The 27,555-nt window shown below is 36.6% G+C and overlaps 1 protein-coding gene across 1 annotated transcript in view; it reads left to right on the top strand.

Moving 5' to 3' along the window:
* Window positions 1-24,072, top strand: part of PITPNC1 (phosphatidylinositol transfer protein cytoplasmic 1) — an 89,080-nt gene extending 65,008 nt beyond the window's left edge. The window contains exons 7-11 of the mRNA XM_049811677.1: window positions 6,524-6,619; window positions 15,805-15,960; window positions 16,694-16,757; window positions 20,869-20,987; window positions 23,958-24,072. Of these exons, the coding sequence (XP_049667634.1) occupies window positions 6,524-6,619; window positions 15,805-15,960; window positions 16,694-16,757; window positions 20,869-20,987; window positions 23,958-23,963 (441 nt within the window). The 3' untranslated portion in view covers window positions 23,964-24,072. The remainder of the gene's footprint in view (window positions 1-6,523; window positions 6,620-15,804; window positions 15,961-16,693; window positions 16,758-20,868; window positions 20,988-23,957) is intronic.
* Window positions 24,073-27,555: the final 3,483 nt, after the last annotated feature.

Raw genomic sequence — 27,555 nt, 5'->3', positions numbered from 1 at the left:
GTATTTCAAGATTGCAAAGTATGGGTATCATTGGGCAAGTTTTTGTGAGTGTATGGCTCAGTAATGCTGCTAAAGTCATAAGAGCTACAACATTAATTCTTTGGCAATCAAGAGAAAAATATATTACCAACGTGTTTCTTGCCTTTTAGAGATAATATAGTGTTGAAAATGCATGTCTCAGAATGACCATTTGCCAAATGAAAACAAGAGGTAGTTCCGTATTCCATATAGTTATAAATTAACACCAGTATCATTTGACACATTAATAGCTTGAGCACACTAAAACCAGCCAGCTAATAGCAGATATTATTTGATATGCTACCTAAGTAAATTGCAGTGCCATCATTTAAAGTTAGAAAGTTCTTTCTTGACGGTGAGTTCCAATTCTGCAGCCCTACAAGTGATGCTTCGTCATGCTTTATCCTTAGTGTGTATTTCTGAAGTGTTGGTTGTGAAACATTTGACTAAAGTAAAATAAATTTTAGGTATGGCCAGCTAAGAAGAAAAGCCATTTCTAGTTTTGCTGGGTTTAGGGTGGTTTTTTTCCCCTTATTTTTGTCTCCTATTTTAGTAACATAGAACTAGGTTGTAACAAACTTCAATATAGCATATGTAAATTAAATTTAAATTTGCTATTTAAGGAAACAACCATGAAACACTGATTTCAGCTGAAATGGATTCAGCTGTGCCCTGGCTTAGCCTTACTGCACTACAGGATATTATCCTGTAAATTGTTTTAAGGATTGCTAGGCATCACTGCAAAACATGTCAAAATCAAAGTTAGGGTCACTTTTAGGGATTATTTTATTTGCACCTGGACTTTTTCTGCATGATGGTCTTGAGTATCTTTTTGTGTCCTGTATAATTTGCAATGAAAAATCTTGATTTTGTGATGCTTTCCCCCTCTAATAAGTCTCAAAATATACAGGCAAACAAGTGGAGAGTTTAGCCTAAAATTCCTTCTGTGTGAAGAGCGCTCTTTTTGTTGAACATAACTACAAACAGTATGTCCCAAGCACATATGGCTATCACAGAACATAAGATAAGGTCCATACTGACAGAGAGTGTGAACAAGTATTGTGGTTGTGCCTCTACTTTTTGATTTTTCTAAATGAGCTGCTGAAGTTAATTAGTAAATCTAGCACTTGAAATATATGTGACTTGAAAAAAAACTAATCCCAGTAAATATTATTGATAGTCTAGTATGGTCTTGGAAGTATAGCTACTTTGACATAATTACATAAAAATACATTTCTCTGTTCAGAAAGTACAAATCTAAATGAGATATTTTATAAGAGATGGAATAATAGAGGAGTCGTGACATGGAGATAAAAGGAGCAGGGAGCAGCGCTGCTGATAAATATGTAACTGCCTCTTCCACTCGGCAGCAGACAGTGATATTCCCATGCCGTTCAGTGAGCCAAATTTACTGCTCTCAGGGAGAGATTCAATCTTTTTCCAGAAAAGAATTGCTCCCAATTATGTGTGTCCACATAAATAATTTTAGCCAGTGAACAGGTTTGAAATTGGTCAATTCCTGTAATCTTCCCCCAAGTAAATCTCAGAAGTAAATTAATGGACCTTGGGGGTAACTGAGGTTGGAACGTGAGTTACTGAAACGTTATACACTGAATAAAACTCCATACATCAAGTTCTAAGTAGGTGTTCTTTTATCTTAGACCAAATTTTCCTTCAGAAAAATGAAAGTTAAAGTGAACCAGATGACACAGCCTGCTAAAGGATGCTGTAATAATAAATTGGATACTAGCCAGTAGTTCTGATGATGGCAATCTAAGGAGATTAAAATTTCAAGGTGGAGAGTAGGTTTTGTGCCAGAGTTTACCCTTTTTTAATAGGAGGGGGGGGAAAAAAAGGATCATTCTTGAAGTCCTTACTGCAATTATACCTCTAACTTTCACATACTCTGAAATCTAGATTTAAACCATCCTACAAATGCTGGATACGTATGTATTCTGCTCACAGAAAGTGCTTGTCATCATGTGAATTGCTAAATACCTGCAGGTTGCATAGCTAGACTACATTTCAGGGATGGGAGAAAAATCAGAGAAAAACCCCAAAACTTCAGTGAAATATCAATATTTGAATTAAAAAAGAAGCATATATGTTGCATATATGCATTTAAACTTGGGAGCTCTTCTAGCTGCATACTGTATTTCTTCCATTTTCTTGAAGCTCGATGACAATGAGTGATCAATATAATAGTGAGAAAGGCAGAGTTAAATTTAATTTCATTTCAAATTCTAATGTTTAAAGATATTTTTGTCATACCATTCATGTCATAGCCTGCCTATTCCACTAAGATGTCATCTTGTGATATCCAGCTACTGCAAAGTTAAGATTTAAGTTCATAGGGATGCCTGTTGGCTTTGTTGGCAGAGCAGGGAATGGGGAGGCAGAGAGGGAAGAACAATGCTTTCAGGCATAGATGTTAACTTAAAGAAGGATTTAATGGAAGAGGAAATTTGATTTATAGGAGAAATTCTCATCTCAATAAATTACATTTACGCATTGAACAACGTAGTCATTTTGGATTCAGTCTGTAGGTAGGCACAGGTGTCTGATTACTTAGCGTATGGAATATAATCATGTTTGCTACCATATTACCCGCCTGTAATTAATTTAGGAGTGCTTTGCTTTTTTGGGGAAAAAAAAAAAAAAAAATCTTTTAGCTCTTATCTGTTTCATTTCTCTGCCTTAGCTGCATTTCTCAGCAATGGCTGACTATCTGGAATCTAACATATCAAGTAAGGAAAACATAGTGATCTTGTCTCACCCAAAGCCTTACAAGGGATGGAAAAAATGGCTTTCAGAAAAAAACACACCCATTTCCAAACTTGTTTGTTTATAGTGTTGAATTTTCTTTATAGGTTGCCTTATCACTTTCATCTCTAACAACTTGTCTTTATTTCTAAGTTGACCTGTTATTTAACTGTTTCCACAGAAAATTTTATGTCCTGTATGTATTAGTGTTTAAAATACAAATTAGCTGCCTTCTGACCACAAACTCCTTGTATCTAGGCTGGTAAAAAAAACCCCAACATTTTGTAGTAAAGACAGAGACGGACAACTTTCCAGCTGGTAATCCCTTGAATACCTTTGCTCTTGATAGAAAAAAAACATCACAAGAGAGAATCATATATTATGAAACAAAGCCAGGCCAAACAAGCACAGATTTGACCCTCAGAGTCTTAGTAGTACAGATGAGTGAGGAGTTTGCCAGTGTGAATGTACTTAATGGATTCAGCAGAGTCTGGCTTTATACTATTTACATCTAAACCAAGTTAGCTGTGGTGATTTTCCATAAAAGTTAAATTTTGGATTACATACCTCTGAATGAGGTTGAAGCCAGCAACTTAGCCTGAAGATAGAAGAAAAAGAAGAATGGGAAAAGAGCTTGTAGAAAAAAGATATTAAATTTGTTGTTGGCTTACCATCATCTCATAACCTGACTTTCTGTTCTGGCTTTGGCTACAAGGCAAAGAGAAGTCACTAGCAAAGTATGTGCTAGGACATGTCATTGTAGGTCACGAGGAAAATGAAGGAAAGATTTTTAAATATAGCTGCACTTATATTTCTGCAGTATCCTGTGTGGTCTTTCTTTCCTGAGGTACAAGAATCATCTGCCAGGGTTTTTTTTGAAAATTTTCCCAAAAGAAACTATTGACAATTGTAAAGATGACCCAATTAAAACCTTTCTTCCACTTTTTGTCATTCTGTGGGTGAATTAGTCTAAATAATGATGAGGTTTCATTCCTCTTAGAAAGTGGAAATGTATGAATGTTTGTCTGTTGTAAAAAAAGCTGTCACCACCACCCCCCTCCCCCAAAAAAATCACAGCAAAAAAGGATGCTTCAGCCTTGAATGTCTTTGTTTTCTATTTGATCATGTATTTCAATCTCAATTAATTACTTGGCTTCCAAATGTAAAGCCTGTCCATTTCTTTCCAATATAATATTTAATATTCTGCCTTTCTACATCATCTTCTTAAGGATACAGATTGTTCTCACCATTCATTTTCTGCACATTTGCAAATACAGTTGCACAGATTGGGAGCCTTATGCTTCTTTTCGTGGCCTTTAATCTCTTCCTTTAAAACTTTTAAATTTCTCTAGTCTTTTTGATCACAAATGCAATAAACCCATCCTCCCTACAGGTTTTAAGACAATCCCAGATTATGTGGCTAGGAGAGGCAATAAGAGAATTAAAGCTAAGAAAGAAATCAGTCTTGTTCTCTAATGACTTCCTATTTTCTACTGCTGATAGAATGAGAAGATTAAATCTCTATCTGCAAATCTTGTGAGGACAATCTAAGAAGGGGAGAAGCATATATGATTAGACAACGACTCCTGCCAGCAAAGGGAAGCGAGAATGTCATTCAACAAACTTTTGGAATGGAGGAAATGGTCAGAGATAGCCTAAGCAGCAAATAAGGCATAGTTGAAATGGTTGAAAAATTCCTCCTGGTTTTGACAGATTGGCAAAGGCATCTGTCATCCCCACTTCTATCAAAGCGTTTTAAAGAGAGAAGAAGAATTTAAAACTATATTACTTAGAGGCACAATATGTGGATCAAGCCTGTGACGGAGCAGGGCGCATTTCTTCACATCAGAATTTGGGTAACAGTCCCATTTTAGGTCCTTGCAAATGTGCAGAGATATGCATGTGCTTAAATTTATTAGGCTTGTATTTAAACCTTGTACTGATTCAGAGCCTCAGCTGACCTGATAATGTCCATTTAAGAGAAATCTCCATTATTTTATTTAAAGCTCAGAGATTATGGTGAAATGCATATTGTTCCAGAAATAGTTCAACTGATTTCATCGAGGCCCTGCTCTGTATATCTGAATTTGTTTAGGAAAAAAGCAAGCGAGGAAGCTTATAAAAAGTGACCTATATTATATATAGAAAACATAACAGTTGTTTAAAAAAATGTACCCCAATTTGAAGAAAGAGCACAACAGGAAAAGGACCTCTCAGCTCAAATATTTTCAAATAATCAACATAGTTTTTTTCAAAACAAGGATTGGAGAAGGAAAATAAGTACACAAATAAAAACAGACTGGAGTTTCCCTTTGTTCTGTTCTTCTGCAGTTGCAGACATGTTAACATTTTATATCCAGTTCAGTAAGCATTCAGTGTTGTCTGTTTTATTCCAGTACTGTTAACTACCAAGACAAGTTAAAACTGTAGAGTCAAACTTCAGCTTTTCATTTATTTGAATTATGATTTCCTGAGCAATGTTCTCCTTATCAGCTGGTATACTTCTTCATTGTAGTCCCTTGCTCACTTTGAATGCTTTAAATGGGCAGCCACATTTCTTTCAGAAATAATAAAGTAGCAGTCTTGCTACTGAAGAGTTGCTGGCATTTTGTATTTTTAAATGTTCCTCTAGAATGAAATGAAATTAACAGAGCATTCACTACATTTATTTAAAAAGAAAAAAGGAAAGAAAACAAAAATATTTATGCTTTCTGGAAACCTTAGCTATAGAACATTGTGCCCCGAAGGAAAAAACACATTGTTAGCTTGTTATTGATCTTGACAGTGTAGGCACAACTTCCCTGAATTTTGTGGCACTAATTCATGATAGCCTTTTAACTAGTCACTATTTCCAAGTCCCAGAATCATGAGTACAAATTTATTGCAGACATAGCATAAGCCACATGGGCCACTAAGATGCCTAAATAATTAAATTATGGACACAGAAGTATACTACGCTGCAGATGCAAATGACCTGCATTTTCAAAATATACCCATCATTTGCCTTGCATAGAACAAAAGACTTGCTATTCAAAACCAGGTCCTAAAGGATTAAAATGAAAATAAGCTCTATGTGTGCACAGATGGATAGTGGAAGTTTCCAGCTTCCACTGAGGGCAGTTCAACCAAAATTTTGATTCTTGGTATAACAGCAACTTAGCCTGACTAGTTCATACAAAACACCTGCATTTCATTATTATCCCTAGACTGAAAGGGCTGGAAACACCCAAAGTCCAGAAAGTCAGGTTTTTTACATAGTGATGGAATCTAGTTCAAAGATTAGAGAACACAATAAAACCAATCCTAGTTATTGACTTTACTGTTTGTGACTGAAGTCTCCATTACAAAAAGTGCAAGGAAGAACAGCGGTGTGAGCAGTTAGTACTGAAAATGATGTGTCGTATTTAACAATCCACTGTCTCTTCATCTGACATAGTGGATTGTTCCCCAAAAAAGTCTGTGGCATAATTCATTCAAACTGTTGTTAATCTTGCTTAGGAATACCTTGCTCATATATGATTTTGAGAACACCCATTTTCTTCCTTTTGATGTCTGCAGTAGGCTAGAGAATGTGACTGTGTCCCTGCAAAAACTTCAGTATCTTACATCAGAAGCTGTTCAGGCGCAAGCCTGAGATACATTATGTTGGACGAGTTATTGAAAACACTTGTAACCATTATTCCAGGTGGATTTTGTAATGGTGTTGTTCTGTTACAGTGTTGAATTTCTTTGACTCTTGCAGATTTTTGACAAAGAAGCTAAAGATTTGGAGCGAGAAGTCTGCTTTATTGATATTGCCAGCGATGAAATTCCTGAGCGCTATTACAAAGAATCAGAGGTAAGAGACAACTTGATTGTGAAATGGTGAAGAAGGGAATGTAAAAGGCCGCAGGAAAGCCTTGATAGGAATCAAAAAGATCTTATTTTGGTACGAAATCATGCTGGTCGGTAGTATTTAAAAAGCTTTCGATTAGAGGGGAAGCATATAGCAACTTCTCTGTCTAGATTGTCTGACACTTTCTTTTGCAGATGATTCCTCCAACCTTTTGAATGCTTTTATACCCTCATCAGAACATATCCTGTACCAGACCTTTGATATTCAGCTGAATTCGTTCAAAGTAGAAAAGGACTTTTCTTTGAATCATGAAGCTCAGTTAAGTGTTTCCAGGTCTGAGCAGTTTTAAACATTACTGTTGTCCTTATTTGCATCCCTCCCCGTTAATAAGTCATGCAAAGTGCCTAAGCCCAGGCGAAGGACAGATAAGCTGCAGCGAGAGTAGGGTTGATGCACAGTTGCTCAGGGGCGACCATGACACAAGACCAAGAGGGACTGAAGTACTCTACATGCTGCAGTAAATCTGCCAAAAAACATCAATGGCAGGAGACACATTCACTCTCTTAAAATTCCCTTGGAAATTGCTCCCATGTATATTTGATAGTGCACATCTCTGAAGAGCATGTTTCTTTTAGGTCAATGCAATTCACTGTTTGGAAATCAGCAGCCACCATGCAAATGAAGATGAGGTCTCAATGTTTTAACCTCAGACTTGAAAAATGATGGTTCATAACAAGTAGCTAAAGAGGAACGATCAAATCTATGCTTGCATTTAATTTTGGAGATATGGTTTGCCTCTGGAGCCAAGTATATATTCATAGCTGGCAATGAGTATGGCAGCTGTTTGACTATACAAAACGAGACTACATAATCATTTTTAGGATAGAAAATGAAGACTTGCCAATGAATATATTTCTGTACTATAGGAGACGTGATTTTCAGACTAAAAAAGTCAGGTACTTGTTATCTTCCATTTATAGATCCTATTTCACATGTTATGTACGGATCATAAAACAAAATTGGGTATATAGTAGAATGAAAGGTAATTTTATTAGTTTCTTTAGATAATGAAATCCATCTGTTTCATACCAAAAATTACATAACACCTCATGAAACAGCTTATTGGTCCCATCATCTTATCTGAATTCCATGGTCTTCTGGTTCCATTTAGGAATGACTGCTGCTATTGAACGGGTCAGCATTTGACTGTGTTTTACAGAAATCACGTAAGATTTTTCATCTCAGTTTGTGCACTTCCAGTAATTGTAAACATGAAGGTAACATCTAGCTTTTCAGCTTTCCATACCATTTTTAATAGGCAACTATTAAGCATAATTTCCATATGATTAATTGTATGATATAGAAAACCAGGCTCATGTTATGTGAGAAGATAATCTCAGGGTCTTTGTGTTGTTATTTCAAAGACAAATCTAGAGACCTGATTCCAAGCAAAATGGAATTTTATATGGGTTTAAACAACAAAAACAGCCCAGCATCTGTTGTTTTTTCTGTACTGATGGATGATTTGTATGTTGGCTACCAAATTCTGTTTCAGAATTCATACGAAATAGAACACCTTAGCATTTAACTGTGCACGTACTGTAATTGACATTGAATAAATAATAGTCGAATTCACTATCTTCCAAAGTTTACAAACTATTGGGGTTTTATGCTACCATATGAACATGAAGCCAAATTCCCATTTCTGATGAGGCCTCTTACATAATTTAGGGACTATAAAAAGAGTTTAAATGTTTGTAACTGTAATTTCTGTCTGTTTTCAGTCGAACAGCATAAAAAAGTAACTATGTAAATGAGAAACGGTCTGTGTTTTCCAAATAACAGTTTCAGAGATAACTGAAAACCATTTACTGTAAGCTTTAGATAGGTATTTTAGTTACACTAATAACAACAACTTGGCTGCTTTTAGATCATGTAATCTGAATTGATACTAAGTTTAAAGATTAAAAGTGAAGTACAATCCTCAGGATTTAAGAATTAGATCCCATGGGATAAGTGTTCTGACTCCCGTCCAGAAAGTCCAATAAGAGTGATTTTTAACTTCAGGCATGTTAGTAATCTCTTCATTTCAATGGATCTTTCACATGCTTAAAATTAAGCAGGTTCTGTATCAGGGTCAGCATACTTAGCAGCTTCTAGAAATGATCTTTAAATTTCTTTTATATCCGGACAAAAGTGCATCCCTCTTCAATTAAAAATATACTTCAGTTTTTAACAGCAAATTTCATTATTTAGTTGTATTACTGTATATTAGAGAGGTAACTTAAATAACGTAAACCTTTTACACACTACTTCAACTGCTTGCTCTTTGTCAGTGCTTATGAGCCTGCTTGTAGATGGACGATTTCTGATATGATCAGACAGCACTAATTCCACAGTTGCTACTAAGCTAGTATTTCTCTTCTCCATTATTTTTAGCTTTAAAGTGCTCAGTTATCCTTCATAAACTGTTTGGGTCAATATCGTAAGTTTTTCAGAGCCCTCAGTATGAAAAGACCCTTTCTGCAATATGACTGCAACCTTTCTTTGAGTTAGTGCATCAGATAACTCACTGATTATAACAGAATGAACCACAGCAGCTTTAGTGTTGTTTTTCTTATTTATATAAACAGAAGATATGGTTGTGTATGTATCACAACAGTATCACCAATAGAGGTAATAATATTACAGTTGCCACAGGAGGGTTCAGGAGATATCCAAGGGACAAACAAGTGAAGCAACCGTTCTCTGCTTCCTAGCACCTATGATCTAAAAAATTATTTTTCAGTTGCCCTGACATGAATCTTATAAACAGATCTATATTCTTCCTTCCATTGTAACTCTACATAATAATGATTCACACATAAAAAGACAAAATGTATAAAACATCTTCATATGTATAATATTTGAATTGCATAGCTCATTTTGACTTGTGCTGGTACTGATGAGAGAGGAAAAGCATTCCATGAAAATGTCATGACAGTTGAAGGGAAAGTGATTGAATTCAACTTTGTGTATATCTGCTTTTTCTGTCCTTCTTAATATCAACTAAAATTGAAAAGTAAAAAATACAGTTAGCTGGAGGCTTATGGATAGCGGTTGTTACATTGAGGAATATTTTAAAGGAACCTCTGCCAGTAATACTAAGTGGTCTCTTGACCAGAATCATCCAAGTGATTTGAATTCCCTTAAGAATAGAGGGCTTATCTGTCAGTGTATGCACAAAAGGACTTAAATCACGGAGTAAACAGTGAATCAGAAGACAGTTGTTAGCTATTACAAACACATACACAGAGTCCAATTCTGTCTTCCATGGAGGTATACTGATTTCTGCTGTCAAAAGATTTGCCCTTGTAGAAGACTGGAGGAGGTATAACTGCAGCAATTCTGGGTATACCAAAGCAGATGACTTAAAATTAACTTAATGACCATCTACAAACTTCATTATGAAGTAGCCACCAGAATACTTAGCAGTGCTGCCACATCTTATATAAAGGGGGTTTTTTTTGTGGGTTTTTTTTTTACAAGCATGGCCCTAAAAATCTTTAAACCTGTAAGAAGTTTAAATGTGAGGTTCCAAATTGAGAAAGCTTGAATCTAGATCCAAGCTAACAGGTTTGCCTGTTATTCTGTAAGGACTCACATATGTTTCCAAATCTGAATGTACATGGTACATTGAATACAAATTTTTTACTTCTGTATAAAGAATGTACAAGCCTACAGGTAAGAGTAGTTGTACGTTCTGTAAAGTAATTTCCTTGTGACTTTACCGTCAATGAATATGTATCACCAGCCATCACATATTCCCAATATAGACGTATATATTTATCTGGATTGTAGAAAAGAATAAAACTGAGCTATGCTGAAGAGGGAGGGCCTCATGTGAATCATTCACTGAAATGAAACATTTACTGTAGATGTGAGCTACTGAGCAAAATGTTCTTTGTGAACATATTCAACTTCTCAAAATTTAACAGTATTTCATTTCCTGTTTATAACAAAGCAGTTTAGAGTTGGACAAATGGAATAAACTTTTAAGTTACCTCCAAACAGAAAGATTTCGTGCAGCTGCTGCAGTTTTCTTCTTCAATTGCTGGCTTCTTTCACTTTAACACAGCTGCACTGTAATAGGTCCAGCTTACTACTGTCCAGGTGCTTTCAGAATAACAAAAACTCTATCACGTTACAGAGCCAGAAAATTATGGTAGTTGAAATAATACAGCTGGCTCAGCCCCCCCAGTGAATGTGTGCAACATGTCAGTACAGTAGTCCAGTACAGGGCATAGCAAAAACAGATGAAAATTTCCTTTTCCTTACTAACTTCACTTGTGAGCTTACATAAAGGCTGGCTGGTTTATCATATTTTAACACCTCGGAACTGTCCCAATATTTACAATTCTTGCGTATTTAGCTGGCTTTTCCAGAAAATACATTTTAATGGAAATTCAAAGGGACAAAAAAAGATGTATTTTAAAAAATTACTCCACATAAATGTCTATAGTAGCATCTTTACATCAACAAATCTTTCCAGAGCCCTAGCTATATAAGCTCAAATCCAAAAACCTAGCAACTACAGCTGATGGTTAAATGCCAGATCACATATATTAAAACCATGAAGGATTGGTTCTGAAATTTAAGATCAAGCAAAATGGTCTTCAGCTTAAAGGGGGAAAAAAAATTGACTGCACTTCAAAAGCATGGTGGTGGAATATATTGCAATAGGAGTCTGAAAAAATGAATCCATGCGTTAAAAGGAAGGAAGGAAGAATCTGTTTCTGGGACATCTGAGTACCTTCCAGTAAAAGAATAGGATGCATGGCATAAGCACAATGCACTTTCACCTCTGGAGAGCATATTCAGCTTGGGGATCTTTTTCCATGCTAAAATGGCCATACAAGCAGCAAGTAATTTTTGAGACAGATTGGTGACAAGGCTAACAAGATGTTCCATGCAGGCTTCCAGCATACAAACAAAGGAGGTGTTGCCAGCTGCAGAATAGTATGGCATCTTCAAATCATGCCTGATACCACAGCAAAGCTAAGGGAAAGCATGTCCATTCAGATTTGGAAGTTTTCTGTAAACAATGAATTGATTTCATTATTTAAGTAAAAAAATAACATTTCAGAATTAAATATGAAAAGGCATTGCAACAACCCAGTGCTATATTATCAAGACGTTGGTGCTTGCTTCCTGGAAAGGGGGTTATAATTCCACATCTGATGCCCGTGACGTCTGCAATCCATGAGGAAGGTTAAGTAAATAAATGCTAAATAATGGAATCTCCAACAATAAGCATGTTGACCCAGGACCCGCCAGACCTGGCGTAAATGAGTAACACTGGGAGAATGCTACGTTAGAAACCATATCCATCACACTGTGGCTTTTATTTTATTTTATTTTTTACATTTTATTATCAAATAAGCCCAGCTCATGGGTAATGATGTTTATGCTATGTTAGCAGAAGTGCTATTTTTAAATCACTCTGCACCTGGCAGTAATGTATTGCAAATACAGGGTACGTTTTGCTCTTCTGTAGCAAAAGGATTTGCCAGATGGGCTTTCCTAATAAATTGTGTCTGATAAAAGGACGAGAAGGTTATTTAAACAAAAAGATTTTAGATATGCCATTACATTTTAAACAGATTGAGGATTTTGCCAGTAGATAAATTAAGGGGAAAATAGTGAATAGACACAGTATTCTTTGGATTATGGCTTCTCTAGAAAGGAAGGCATGGGTGGCTAAAATCAAAAATAAGGCACACACAAAATTAATGGTCTAAATAATAACCTAAAAATGGGGTCAGACCAAAGATCAGCTTGCCCCGTTTCTAGTCACTGACAGAAGCGTTTCAAACACATGAGCCACAATTCCTGCCTAGAGCAAGCTTCTTGACTCTAGCCTGGTGCCTCTGGTATGTTTTGCAAATTGCCATACCTTTCACAGGAGGAGTAAGGAACAGCCATGATCGGTACAGGCAGGTGCTCAGTGCTTCCTCCTGGGACCTGGAGAGATGCGAGCATGGCACATGAGTCTAATTTGTTCTATCTGACTAACCTAATCAGTGAGCTACAGCATGAAAGCCAGGAGGAGCAGCAGTGCTGAGTACCAATATTATTTCTACTTGCATTTAATAGAAAATTATCATCCCTGCTTAATTTTTTTTTTATTTTTTATTTTTTTTTCCAGAAGGACCTTATATGCCTAATTGCAGAAAGGATTCCAGGCTGTGAATCTTAATCTGGCAATTTGAAGCCATGAGTTAGGCACATAAAATAATTCTAGGCTGTAGGTTTCATGTCAAATTTCTCATTAATTTCAGTGGGCTTTGGATCAGTGCTGGTCACACCAGAGGTCATTCTGGCGTGGTGTGCTCCCTGTGGCTGTGGCCAATAGCAGACCTACAAAAGGTGTAAATATATGCAAAATACAGAGATAAACATAGAGATTCTTCCCCTAAATACTTCCTCTTATGAACCATAGCACAAGCAATTGCTGAGCCAGAATTTGTGTCTTTCTAAAATAGTCTAAGACCTTTTTAAACACCTACTTTTTTAGCATCCGGGTAAAAAGCCCAGTGATGTTAGTTTTACTTACGATAACAACTCACCTCTGTAAAACACTCATGCCGTTTGAATTAATGGCCAGAGATTAAACTGTCAAGTTCACTTTGCTTAATGTTGCTGTGTATCTTATATCCCACTACTCAGTTTACAAGCAATCTTTGAATTTTAGCTCACTTGAGCAAGCACTCAGTAAAATCTTTAACATCTTGATCTTTCATACAGCAGTCTGGAAATCTATTCTTCTGAATTCTTTCTGTTTCCTGGCTTCCATTCATCGGTCTACAGTTGTATAGTATCAATATGTTAATGTTTCCAGAAAGGCAGGAATCTCCATAAAAGCTATTAGGTATATAAGTTGCCCATACTGTCCATCATTGCCTGGCTCTTTGCTTGAAACTGTCCAGCCAATTTGTGACTAAACATCATGTCCTTCAAGAAAGATGCCATCTCTGGGCACCGTTAGAGGAATTTGCAGCTAAAAGTGATGTCACAGATGAATTGCATTGCAGGAGGTGGATTATTTGTGGGCCACCAATTTAAGAATTATTTCCACTGTGAATCTCCTTGCCTGTTGTGTTAACTTCACAAAAACAAAACAAAGCAAAACACTGCTTTCACAGCATCCAGAGGGTGCTTGCAGTTTGAACAAGACACAAGTTTTATGCATGACTGAGCAGTCATGCAGGGTAGCAGTTCATTATTTAATTTTTATTTATCAATTCTGAATTCTTGATACTGACTCAAATTCATTACATTAAATCCCTTTGGACTGCATTGAAGTTATTCCATTATAGATCTGGTTATCGCTGCAGAGATATAAAGTATACTCTCGGTATTATTAAAGTGCGTATCTGAAATGCTTAATCAAGACAATGGCTCCGTCACACTAGCACCTTATGTGTATGTAAGAAACAGAAAACTATTTTCCTTTTTAGAAATACTTATTTTACACTGGAATATTTTGGTAGAATATTTGAAATAATATTTTCTGTAATTATTTCCTTATTCATGGAACCATCTACTAGAATTTTACATCTTTCTGAATATTATGTCTTCATTCTTCCCGTTGTTGTTGTTGTAGAATTTTATATCTTTCTGAATATTATGTCTTTGTTGTTGCTGGTGGTATTATTATTATATTGATTGCTTCAGGCAATAATCAGTTATAAAACAACTCTTTCAACCAGAAAATATCTAGATCAATCTGAGGTCAAGCTTTACTGAGTGAGAAGATTTGCAACAGCATGTGACTATGAGTTGTGATACACAGTGGTATGTCGCTCTGATATATGATGACGCCGAATTGTTTTTTATGGTGATTTAACATTGAAACCTTATTATACTGAGAGCTTGAAGTTTCTATTTAGAAAAGAATATGTCAGCAATAAAAGCAATGACTTTCACAGGGAAGAAAGACTATCACCTCATTAGAGCTTTGTAAAGAAGCTTTAATGACAGAGCTTCAGTTTATGGATAAAATCAGAAGCCAAGTCAGGAGATAACCAAATATTAGAAAAAAGGAAACTGAATGATATATAAGCTCATACTGAATGAAAGAAAATGAAGATCAGAGTGGTCTTATCCATTTTTTCTTAGTCTTTCTCCTGATTGTCTTCCATTTAGTGCATAACTTAAGCACATAGTTAAATACATGTTTAACTGCTTTTATAACAAAGGATGGATTTAAAAGATCTTCCCAGATCTCAGCTTTGGGAAAGGCAATGCAGGTGAGTTATTCTTAAAGACAGATTTTAGAAGATCCACTATGAATCTACTGAAACGACATTGTTTTCAAGTTTTGAAAAGCACTGCTTAACTGTAAATTATTTCTATTTACAAGATGTAATTGGCAGGATTGGACATAAAGTGAAATGAAATTATACCAATATAGAAAATAACTCCTTGATAGATAAAACTGTAACTTGTACAGATAAAAGTAAACTTTAAAGATGAACTAATGTCCTTACTGTTTTTTTGGTCTTGCTGTTGTAATTTCAACACCAATTTATTTGATTTTCCAGTTCGTAGAAGAGACAGCGTCGAAATTAGTGTTTTGCTCATAACTCAGTTGTAATCAGAAATGGCTAAATTGGAGGAGTTTCATACCTAGCTGGCCACCTCAATATACAAGTTCACTTAAAATTGAAAATGGCTTTGTCAGGGTCACATCAGTGTTGATGTGTCAAAGCTGAAAGTGGACATGATTTCAGGAAGACAGGCATGGGTAGAAATTACTAGTAAGTCACACTGAGAGAGTATTGGTAAAGCAAGCTCTGAAGAAGCAACATTTTTTTTCCAAAGGCCATAAATAACACTTGGAGTGCATTGTATTGTAATGACTTGCAATAACATATTTTCCTGTAGCAGAAAATGTCCTAGATGATATGATTGTCAAAGCATCTCCAAGAATATGCTGCCATCGATTCACTGGCTGTGTTGGATAAAAGGCAGGATTCGATTTTAGTATATCCTAGTGCCTATTTAAGTCAAATTCATATTACTTTTTCATAAATGTTTATTAGCATGTTTGCATATTTTATGTCCTAACAAAACATTTACTTTAGCAAACTGATGAACAGGACTTCCTCTCCTGCGTTTCCCAGTATGTTTTCTTTGCTTTGCAGGATCCTAAATATTTCAAGTCACAGAAGACTGGGAGAGGCCAATTAAAAGAAGGCTGGAGAGAGACACATCAGCCAATTATGTGTTCCTACAAACTTGTGACTGTGAAATTTGAAGTCTGGGGACTTCAAACCAGAGTAGAGCAATTTGTACACAAGGTCAGTGAAACAGGAGCTGGTTGTTATCCTTCACATAAGCAGAACTTGAGTACTACCCAGCACAGGAATGTAACTTTGGCTGTGAAAAAGCTAGGGAGCTCCGCCGAATCTGCTTTCAGACCTCGAGCAGAGCCAAAGAGTTCACCTCTGGGTATAAAATTGACAAAGCCTGGAGCTGCTCAGGTCTAAGGTTGAGAAAAACTATCAGTAACGTTTTCCATACTGTGATAAATATATGAGCTAAAGTATTTACAAGTATACGTGAGTACCGTACGTGTAGCAATGGTGGGCAGAATTTCTTACAAATGGGTAGTGGAAAAGTTTTCCAATCAGACTACAAAAAAATAATTAATTAACAGCATAATAACCAAATGGTAATATTTTTCAGAGTATTGACCTTCCACATGTTTAAAAAAACTAACAATGAAAAAGAAGAGTTCTGGAACGTCTAATTGCCCAAAGATTAATGGATTTTGTACACATTCCCAAATGGCTTCCCATGCTACTCAAAGCCATGCCGATGCGATCCAGTGTTGGCAATAGATCCACTGCAAATGGGAGATTGGACTACAAGACCTTCAGAGCCAGTATATCTGTCTCTCTAGGGCATGTTTTTTCAGACACAAAACTGTCAGAACATTTTTCACTTTAAATCACATTGAAAGACAACAGTGTTACTTTTCTAGAACATTTTGTTGCTGCAGAGGTATTTAACCTTTCCCTTGTTTTGCAGGTGGTCAGAGATATACTATTGATTGGTCACCGGCAAGCTTTTGCCTGGGTTGATGAGTGGTACGGTAAGTATTCTCGAAATTTAGCCCATTTAAAAGGGCTTGTCATGGTTTAACCCCAGCTGGCCATTAAGCACCACACAGCTGTTCACTCAATCCCCCCGCCCGCCCCCGGGGGATGGGGGAGAGAATCAGGGAAAACAAACATAGAACTTATGGGTTGAGGTAAAGAGTTTAATAGGACAGAAAGGGAAGGTAATATACTAATACTACTAATAATAAAATATACAAAACAAGTGATGCACAGTACAATTGCTCTCCACCTGCTGACTGATGCCCAGCCAATCCCTGAACTGTGGTGCCCCCAGTGAACTCCTCCCAGTTTATATACTGGGCATGATGTAATATGGTATGGAATACCTCTTTGGCTCATTTGGGTCAGCTGTCCTGGCTGTGTCCCATCCCAGTTCCTCATGCACACCCAGCTTCTGCTGGCAGGGAAGTATAAGAAGCTGAAAAGTCCTTGACTTAGTATAAATGCTGCTTAGCAACAACTAAAACATTGGTGTGTTGTCAACATTATTCTCATCCTAAATCCAAAACACAGCACTATATCAGCTACTAAGAAGAAAATTAACTTTATTCCAGCCAAAACCACAAGACGCCTGATGCAAAGCTTAAGACAATTAACAACAGATTTCCATTTGCTTTCATGGATCATCAGGCCCTACTTATGTAGTTCCTGAAAGAGATGGAACTACGTTCAGTTTCTCTGGAACATACGGAGCTCATTTACAGCAGGTTCTTTGTAACAAGAGTAGGCTGTATTTTAGGCAGCCAGTAGGCAGCATACAGGGATCCTTTACATCCCATGCATCTCCGTATATATGCATAGGCAGATAGAAGCTGCCCCTGCCAAGAGTCATCTATATGGAGAACCACATGCAGGTTTGAATAAAGCTTCTTATCAAGACTGCATTAACATGCAGTCATTTCCATACTGGAAACTCCTAAGGCCTCTAATCCAACACAATTTCAGCTTTTTAGGAAAGTTTTAAACTGCTAATGTGGATTGCAATAAAGGAAAGATGGAGCTCTAATGTCCTTTCTGAAAAATGGATATAAACATAAAGTCTACTGGGTCTGATTCAACAGCAGCTGCAAACAAAAAAGCTGTTCTGAATCCATGAACCAGCTGTAGGAATGGGCACTTTCAACAGTAGAGAGTAATCTGAATATCAAAACAGCCAATTACATTTTATAAAATAAGCTCACAGGGTTTGTGCTTTTTACATGTATTTTTGGCAAGATGTATCCATAATCATAGATACTTGTAGAACAGTTTCTAGGACATTCCTGTAACATATAATAGGAATTTGGGTATATCTTTAGAATGTTTATTTAGACCCTCCTTAAGCTTCAGGAAACACCATTTTGGGAATTTCATGGATAAGAATGACACCTGTCTTTCATCAAAACTCAGAAACATTCTGCATTGCTTAGAAATAGTCAACTAGCCCAGCTGGTGCAAACACACACATCTTCAGTGACTTCATAGACCTGCATAATTTTACAGTAGAATATAAGAACAAACTCATTGTGCTGATTTTTTGAAAATACAGAAAAAATTGCCTTTGAAATCACAATGTTCTTATAAATTTAATATCACATGAAAATCTTGCGCTGTAATGATCATAAAAATACTGACATCTACTAAACCTATCTTCTATTTTCAGATAGCCATAAACTAGTAAGAGAATTTTGTATCCAGTGAGAAAGAGCTCTTAAGAGATATTTTTTTTTTCCATTGTTTTTACCTGAAATAGAGTGATCCGTTATTTTCCCTGTACGAAAGAAGTCAGGGAAACTGTTGACTTCAAATAAAGAAGCCTGATTTCATGTAAAAATTGAGCCCACAAATTTTCCCACATCTACCCAAAATATCTATTGAAGCGCGACATAAAGAAATGTTACAGGGAAGCAGAGATTCATCTGCAGTTTAGGAGAGTTATTGATAATGATAACAAGTGAGTAGTCATGAAGTTAAACATACAGAATAGGTTTAGCCCCAAATCATTTAAGCACAGATTTTCCCATCTTAACTCTGAATGCACCCTGGCAAAAATACTCTTTCCACAAATTAAATACTGTGATACACAATTATCTTGTGGATTTTTACTGTCACGGTGAGTCTTTTTACTAAATAATATAGTGTACTTTTAGAACTTAACTGTCAGGCTAAGTACAAAACCTAAGAAATCTGGACTTAAAATAGATATGAATAAAGGCTAAGTATATAGCAAGATTTACAAAAAAAAAAAGCAAGTGCAGAAAGTTAGTTTAGGTAACTGTGTGCTGTTGTCTGCAGCCCTTATACCACTGCGTTGTTCTGAAGTTGGTAAGACTTGCCTACTAGAAACTGAGTATTTTATTACCCAAAATGAGTGAGTTCCAATTTGTATACATCCAGTTCAATTTAATACATATGGTCTGTAAAAGTCTTGTGGTACTGCTCTTGACATGTTTATGTGTGTAGGCAGAGTTTTTCAAAAATACAGTTTTTGAAGTGTTTGTGTGCCTTCAATGTGTCTATTACCATCTTTTAAAATAAAAGTTTGAGAAGGACTTGGAGCTGATGCTAGTCAGCTAAACTGAATCAAATAATCAGTGTAATAAAATCAATTATTAAATGACATGTTATGTTGCGAATATTACTGACTGATTACTGTTACTGATACTGTAAGTATGAATGTGTCTTGTTAAATTTACTAAACTGTATTTAGCTTTAGTATTAAGAAAATCTATTTTCACAGTGTTACTTACTAATTAAGAGCATGTTCTCTGCTTGGCAAAGTGCATCCTTAGCATGTTATTGACATGGCTTATGAGCTTGTTTTTCATTCCAGATAACAGTAAAAGGAAAAGACTAAAAGAGTATGAGTTAGTAGTATTCCATGTTTCCTTTTGATCAAAATTTTAGACTGCATTTCATTTTCACTGATGAAGTATTACATTGTGCTACTAATATAATAGCTAAAGTTATATCTTTCCTTAAAAGCTGCCTCGTAAAATGCAGCAAGAGCCTCACATCACATAACAAGCAGTGGTGTGATACAGGAATTTGCAAATCCAAGTGGCACATAATAAACTTGAGAAAAATTACAGCCTCAAGAACAAAAACACAGTGTATGTTACCAAAAGGGGTACATGTTTGCAAGTATACTGTGCTAATAAAATGCTATTTAAGTTCTATGAGTAAAAAGTTGATGGCTATTTTCATGAAGCTCTGAAGTTATTAAACCGTTGTGAAGAACAGACCAGAAATCTGACAGCCTTCATGTTCAGTTACACCTTACTCTCAAGTAGATTTATTGAAAGCATGGGAATACTCAGAAGAGTAAGGTCACATGTCATTTAATTGGATTCTTTATGTTTTTATTAGAAGTGTGGTTTATGACATATCTTTTTAAAATCTGTAATAATTGCTTAGAGTTACATAGCAAGCACCTAACAGATTATGCACTAGCTTGACAACATCAGGCATGCCTAGGCAATGAACAATGATCGTATTGGTAGAATCAGCCTGATTTGTAGAATATTTCTAATTCTTGTAATTCATTAAATTGCTTGAGGCTTACAAAACTGAACGTGTTCACTATTAATTCACTTTACCAGTATAATTAAGTGTTCGTTTCTGGAATCTAAGCTGATGTGTGCTCTAACAGTAAGAATGTTTGCTGGTTATGAGATATACTATGCAAATATAACATTAAATCTTTTTGAAAGTGCCTGGAAAGGTAAGTAAGTATTTATAATATTTCTGTACCTATCCTTTATTCCAAAGGATCTTCTAAAATCTTTTTAGAAGATCTTGGCCTTTGCCAAGGCCTGCACTTCAATACTTTTTGCCTACCTTATGTTACACGGATACTCCTAAACAATTTCCACTCCTTCCTGTTCTCTGACTCCCTTTGACTTAACCTTCTTACACCTTCCTTGGCTGATATAACTACCTTTATGAGTCGGTTTTCATAAAGCTAGTTGCTCCATGCTTTTTTTAAAATCTTTTTTTGGCTTCTGCTAAAAGACTATGTGTTTCTAGAACCTTCTCCTTAAAAAAAACATAAAGTTTGCACTGAATCAATGGAAAATGCCAACAATTTTGAACTTTTTACAGATATGACTATGGATGATGTTCGAGAATACGAGAAAAATATGCATGAAAAAACCAACATTAAAGTTTGCAACCAACATTCATCTACTGTGGATGAAATAGAGAGCCATGCCAAAGCAAGAGTATGTTGATTTTTAAAACATATTGCCCATCCTCAGCTTATAGGCCTACACAGATCAAAGAAGAGCAACCAACTGATCTTGCTGACCAGTCAGTGGAATTTGGGGGAAGTTTTGCTTCAGTAGGAACAAAATCTTTCTCCATGAAGTGCAATCCTGCCTTTTGTTTGCACTGTAAACTGCCACTGATGTAAGGAAGGGCGGGGTCAGGCTCATATACAGCTCCCTGTCTTCCAGGAAAACACAATTCTTAAATTTCAGTTGGATGCATAAAGAGGAAGTTGAATCGGAGTTTTACTTTCTATGATTTGAATAGTTTAAAAATGCAGAACTTTCAGAGTGCTTCAGTCAAAAAGTCAGGAACATGGGGAGTGGAAAATTTCTATGGGATCGATAAAATTGTTTGCTTCACCAAGAAAAAAAAAAAAAGCTAATGAATTATTCACTCTTTTCACTCTAATTTTAATGTTGTCATTGATTAGCTACCAACAAGGTGAGTATATACTTTGGAAGTATATAACAGCAGTTTATGGAGAAGGGCAGATTTCTGTGTAGGTTCTTTGATTCAGATTCTGGAAATTTCATAAAGTATTAAAGTTTCTAATTTGGGTACCTCAAGTAGAAGCCTAAAATTAGAAATTACTACTATCTGCAAGTAGAAAAGATGCAGTGATATTTGCTTTTGAAGTGTTGTTATTATTCCTTTATTTCTACTAACTGCACTGTAGAACTCAGTGATGGTTTTACTAATGTGATGAGTGTGGGCCAAGGCCTGAAGGGTTTGAAGTCTTTCCTTTGTTCTTATTCAGTAAAAATTGTCACCAGCTTGAGAAGACGTTGTCCAAGTAATAACCAGGAAGGTAGTTCTTGTGTTTGTAATGCTGCAGCTCCACTGACGTCAAGGTTACTCCTTAGCTGAGCAGTAACTTGAGAATCAGTCTTGACTTTGGCTCTACAGTTTGGGATTTGGCTTTGAAAGAAGTCTGCCATCCTTAGTTCCCATGTGGAAAAATTGCCATTGAGGTCAGAACACAATTTGACATTAGTAGAAAAAAAATAGTGTGAGCCTTCTTAGCTCAGGGTAAGGACTGGTTTTACTTGAGTGTATATCAGAACAGAAGGGAATTTAAAGTGAGTATAAGCTAAAAAGCAGAAGCCAACTGAAGGGACAGTAAGTATTTCATGTCTGAATTTAAAATTAACAGTCTTGGAGGCTACCACTTAGCAAGACTTCAATCAGTCTTAAGTGGCTAGTAAACTGAGGAATCTTCCTGTCCTCTTTCACTTTCATTTATCCAAGACAACTTTTATTTCATGTTGTACAGAAGTCCTCAATCAAAAATAGCTGAAATGAATGCATGGGTTCCCTTTGATGTCAGGGTGCTTTTAAACCCTTTGAGTTCAGAAGCACTACACACACTCTTATAGGGTGTGAAAATGTAAAACAGCAGAACAGGTTCAAATCTGTCTCCAGCACAAGTAGGTACAGTTCCTCTGAGACCATCTGTTTATTTCCACTGCTTATCGCAGATTTGAAAACAGCTTAGTCCTCATTCCTAATAACTGGCAATGCAGGCTGAAAAGGTCCCTGGAATGTCGTCTGCAGGGAAGAAAAAAGGCAGCTGGCAACATGCATGCTTTTGTTTATTTAATATGATGTTGTAATACAACATAAAGCTTCTTCTACATAACGTTTGCAGCCAATGCTACAGATGCATGCAGCTGGGTAATATTAAAAAGTATCCATGGACTGAAAGTACAGGATTTTATCATACATATGGTAAGCACCATTGCCAGTCCTGTGTCTGAGACCCAAATGCGCAAGAATTTTAAATTGATTAAAATGCTAGTGTTTTTATTTCTCATTTTTTTGAGCTTTCAGAGCTCAAAGAATCTATAAAATGGTTTAATGAAATACTTCACATTTACAAACTTTTAACATGATGTTTAGCGAAAACCATAAAATTTATTTCATTTGGCTCAGTGGACTTCTTGCAAGCAATGTAGACTTGAAGCAGCAGGTTTCAGAATTGTCTTGCTGATTTTTTTGCTCAAATTACCAGTTTGTAGCAGATGTCATTCGTTTGGGATTTTATCGAAAAAGTTTTGCCCAGCTCAGCTCAGAGCACATCTATGCTGGGATCGCTCTGCCCTCTTGTGGGTTTCTACAGCACTGTGAGACATTTGTCACCTGCATGAGAAGACTTCCACTGCTTTCTGTGGACCCAATTTTCCCTTGCAAAGTGGCTTTAACCTCTTATGTCATTTTGCCTCTATTTTGCAGGGAGTTAAGCAGTGAATTTGTCAGTTGGCCGTAAATGTTTAAGTGCAGATTCTGGATGGAAAACTTGGAAGCATGTTGTGGCTTTATCGAGAGAGGGAATTCTTTAGGCTTTATTAGTAGAAAAGCAAAACGGCCTCAGTTATGTGCATGCAGGTGCAACTAGAAGTCAGTAGAAGCTGTGCATGGCAGGAGAGAGAATTTTTCGTCCCTTGGTAATTACAGTAGATGGACAAACCGATGACAACCCTTTACTCATTCATGCTCATAATCTAAATGAAAGAAAAAAAAAAACAAAATCCTATCAGTTTTCTCTTTTTTGAAGTTCTGAAACATTCTACTTGCTGACTGTGTATCTAAATGTATTCTTTAATTGCCTGTGAAATAGCTTGGGTTTTCCAGCAATTACAGAGGTAGCAATCTTTATTCAGTTCAGACCCAGGTAGATGAAGAATCATTAGCATGTGATTAATGTACTTTACTTCGTTTCCTTTACATTGGCCGCTTATTGTACTCCAATCAATGCCTTACAATAGGAAGGTATTCATGTGGAGAAGCACTTAATGATATGCATGATAAGCAATCATTCCCTGATTTAGAATGTGGATGGAAGTAGTTTAACTGAGTTAATGAAATGATGATTTGAAATTATTGTAACTTGCCTTTATCTTTCTTTCCTTCTTGTTGTGAAGACATGACAATGGATGAAGTCCGAGAGTTTGAACGAGCAACTCAGGAAGCTACCAACAAGAAGATTGGGGTTTTCCCACCTGCAATATCTATCTCTAACATTTCCATGCCTTCTTCAACCCGCAGTGCTCCATCTAGTGCTCCATCAACTCCTCTCTCCACAGATGCTCCTGAATTCCTAACAGTTCCCAAAGACCGGCCTCGGAAAAAGTCTGCTCCAGAAACTCTCACTCTTCCAGATCCAGCGAAAAAAACCCTTTAAATTAACCCAGCATGTTTCCTCCTGATAAGCCATGTCTACCACAGCAAGAGTGACGTAACTCAATTTCTACAAAGGTCATGGTGGTGTGTTGGTTGTTTTTTTGTTTCAAATAATCTTACTGGTGTGGAAAGGTTACTTCTTTCCTCAGACTTGATCCTTAAAACCTTCAGAGAAATGCATGCAAGAGAACGTAGTTTATATATTCCTAAAGTAGTGTCTCAAGCCATATGGTGCATCTTACTGACATACAATGAAACAGTCTGAGGGGAACCCTATAAAAGAAAATAGATCTTTCTGTAGCAGTATTCTACCTACAAATCCTCATCTAGGTCATAGCATTTATAATTAGGAGTAGGTATTTAGTAAAGCTGCCAAGGACTTCTGAGGCAAATTAGTGCCAACTATAATGCAGGGTTAACAGAAAAAAAAACCCTCCCATTTTCTTCTTTTATAGCCAATTTTAAAATCCTTCCTACTCTCAGGCTTCTCCTGTGTATTCATAAACCTTTGACCTGTAACTCATTGTACTTGAACACCAACAGCAATCACTCAGATTCACATTTTGCTTAATATGACTCAGGATTTGGGGCTTAGCTAGCAAACAAAACTTTTCAAACTTAAAATTTCACTGTATTGAAGCCCCAATTGTAATTAATTATACTGACTTTGAGGCCACTGAATTATTTCTATCTTGCACAGGATTTGTAAAAGAAACCACCTATTTCTTGTAGATAATGTATTTTAATAGCTCTCCCCTGTCCTTTTGTGATCTCTTAAGTCCATCTTGGTGTTCATCAATGGTGTTCCATGTGTAAGATTGAAAAAAAAGCAGCTAAATTGAGCCAGCTGAGAAGCAAAGCCAATGAATTCTGTCTTTTCCTCACTGGAAGAAGAGTGGTAGTTACACTCTAAGACCTTGAATGTAAAAGAAAGAAAATACAGGACTCCTTTTTCTTTCCTGCCTCGCATCTTTCCTAAACAGCACAATCTCCGCTAACAGAAAGCTGGTTCCAGGCTTTACCATCATCTAGGGAAGGGGTGAACAAAATCAGTCACTTTAAAAAGCAAATGAATCATGGGGCTGCTCAGTCCCGTGTAGGGTGACGTCAAGGAAACAGAAGTGCTCTTCCTGGTCTGCGTGTGAAATCACTCTTCAATCTCAGGAATTAAAATGTTAGAAAAGGATGCTTCCCAGTAGGGAAGTGTAGATTGTGGAAGGAGGAGAAAAATAATTGGCAGAAGTGGTCTCTTCTTTCTTTCCATTTCAAAATGCAAGCTCAGTGAGAAACTTTTCCCCCTGCCCCCCATTTGGGGTACTTTGTTCTCTTTCATCCAAAATGCTACTTCATGAATGCTGTCAGTATCTATCTCTGTTGGTAACTGTTGTAGACTTTAAATAAGCCACTGTTCAATTCCCCGTGAATGATAGCTGTTACCTGAATCATATGATCGAAGTGGGTGATACTTTGTACCAATGGTGACATGGTACATGGATTAAAAAAAAAAAAAAAAAAAAAAAAAAAAGAGTCCTTCAGAGCTGAACTATCATTGAATAATGAACAATCAGTTCAGGGATGGCCTTTTACCTGGATGGGACATCTGTGCCATCTTCTCAGCACAATGCTATGATTTGACTGGCTTAAATGCACTGAACTTCTCAATGGCTGTAGATCCAGTAGAAGTTACATTGAATGTGTGATATTTATAGGGTAGTTTTAGGAGCAGGAGAAGTAATTCCACTGCCAACCTGCACCGAAAACAAGTGTGTATTTGTTTGATAGTTAAAATCCTGTAGCTAGCAAAATCCGGGAGCTCTCTGTAGGTTAGCTGTGGTCTGACTTCACGCACTCTCCCACTTGCTGTCCATGTTTTGCTTTGCTTTTCTTCTCAGAGCTAGTAATTCTGTGTGATTAGTAAACTAATGGGTGATGATTGTTTTGTTTAAAAAGGAGCCGCTGTAATGATGCAAACAAAACTTTCCTACATTAGTTTATGATTTCAGCTTAAAAAGTGTGCAGATTATATATTCATGAATATAACTGGCCTAATCTTTTTACTACTATTATTTATTTAGTAGCAAGATTGGAACATTGGCAGAGAAGGGAAACCTTTGAAAACATAACATATTGTTTGGTTGTTTTTTCATTTCCAGAATTTGACCTATATGGAAATGGTTTAGGTCTGCTCCACCTGGAAGTCTATTTTTCAATTATTTTTTTTCTTTGTCAAAGAAAAATTTGCTCAGCTCTAGTCATAATGTCCTTGTGCTTACATGTTACTGTTTCTATATACATTTTGGCATCTGGGTTTGACACAGATTAATAGACCAAAGCAGCCATACCTTCACTCATATGTAAGCGATTGATTTCCAGTCCCATGTGGATACATTAATTAAGTAGGTTTGAGGATAACGCATGTATGAAAGTTATTAACATACCTGGATAGGACACATCTTAATAGCTGCATGACGGAGGTGTAGGAGAAAGACACTGATTATGCCACAGAAAAAATGACAGGCTGTTCAATGCTGTGTCTCCATCTGCACGTGCTGCTCCTGTAGCCCTTCCACCGAGCAGCGCTGTTCTCGAGGAGTCCCTCATTTGTTGACCCAACAGCCTGAATTCACTGTTGGCCACAACAAGGATCACGATCAGCCGCATCGCCTCCATGTTGCTTCCTAATGAAGGCAAATAAAAAGATCTGTTATGTTTCGTTGCTTTGGATAAGAAATACCCCAGGCTTTTCATTCCCTGCATAAGTACCCTCTGCTGTGTTCTGCTTTGCTTTCCCCACCTGTTTGGTCAAGGTGATCTTCAAATATCTTCTTCTGCTTTGCCTGGTTGGTTGGTTTTAAGGTAGGGTAACTTTTTCTAGAATATTCCCAGCAAACACTCAAACCCCCACAAAACTAAATGAAAAGGAAGGTCTGAATACTTCAGTATAACATCTTGAGGCAAAGGGGTTGTTATCATTACAGATTTTTTTCACAGGGCTTTCTGCTGTGTTTTCAAACATGTTTGTCAGGAGAAAGAGAGCATTTTGCAGGTGTTCGTCCCTTCTTTTGCAAAAATAAATGGCGTGACTATTTAGTGAGCGCATCTTCTGAGTATGGTGCGACGCTGCGAAGGTGAATAGACACAGTAGCCGTGTTCCTATTTTCTGCCACAGTGACTGAAGTATTGCAGGATACAGCTCTGCTAGGGCTTGACAAGGAATTTTCCATCAAGGAGAATACAGTTTAGGGCAAATAATGTGATTAGTTTGTCTGGGTTTCTATTAAAACCTCCCCCCCAGCTTTGCTTTTACTTTTATGTGTTTCATGTAGAACAATCATTACA

Source organism: Accipiter gentilis, chromosome 10 (assembly GCF_929443795.1).
Source record: "Accipiter gentilis chromosome 10, bAccGen1.1, whole genome shotgun sequence".
NCBI lineage: Eukaryota > Metazoa > Chordata > Aves > Accipitriformes > Accipitridae > Astur > Astur gentilis.
Note: the sequence above shows the minus strand (reverse complement) of the source record. Positions and strands in the feature narration are given on the sequence as shown.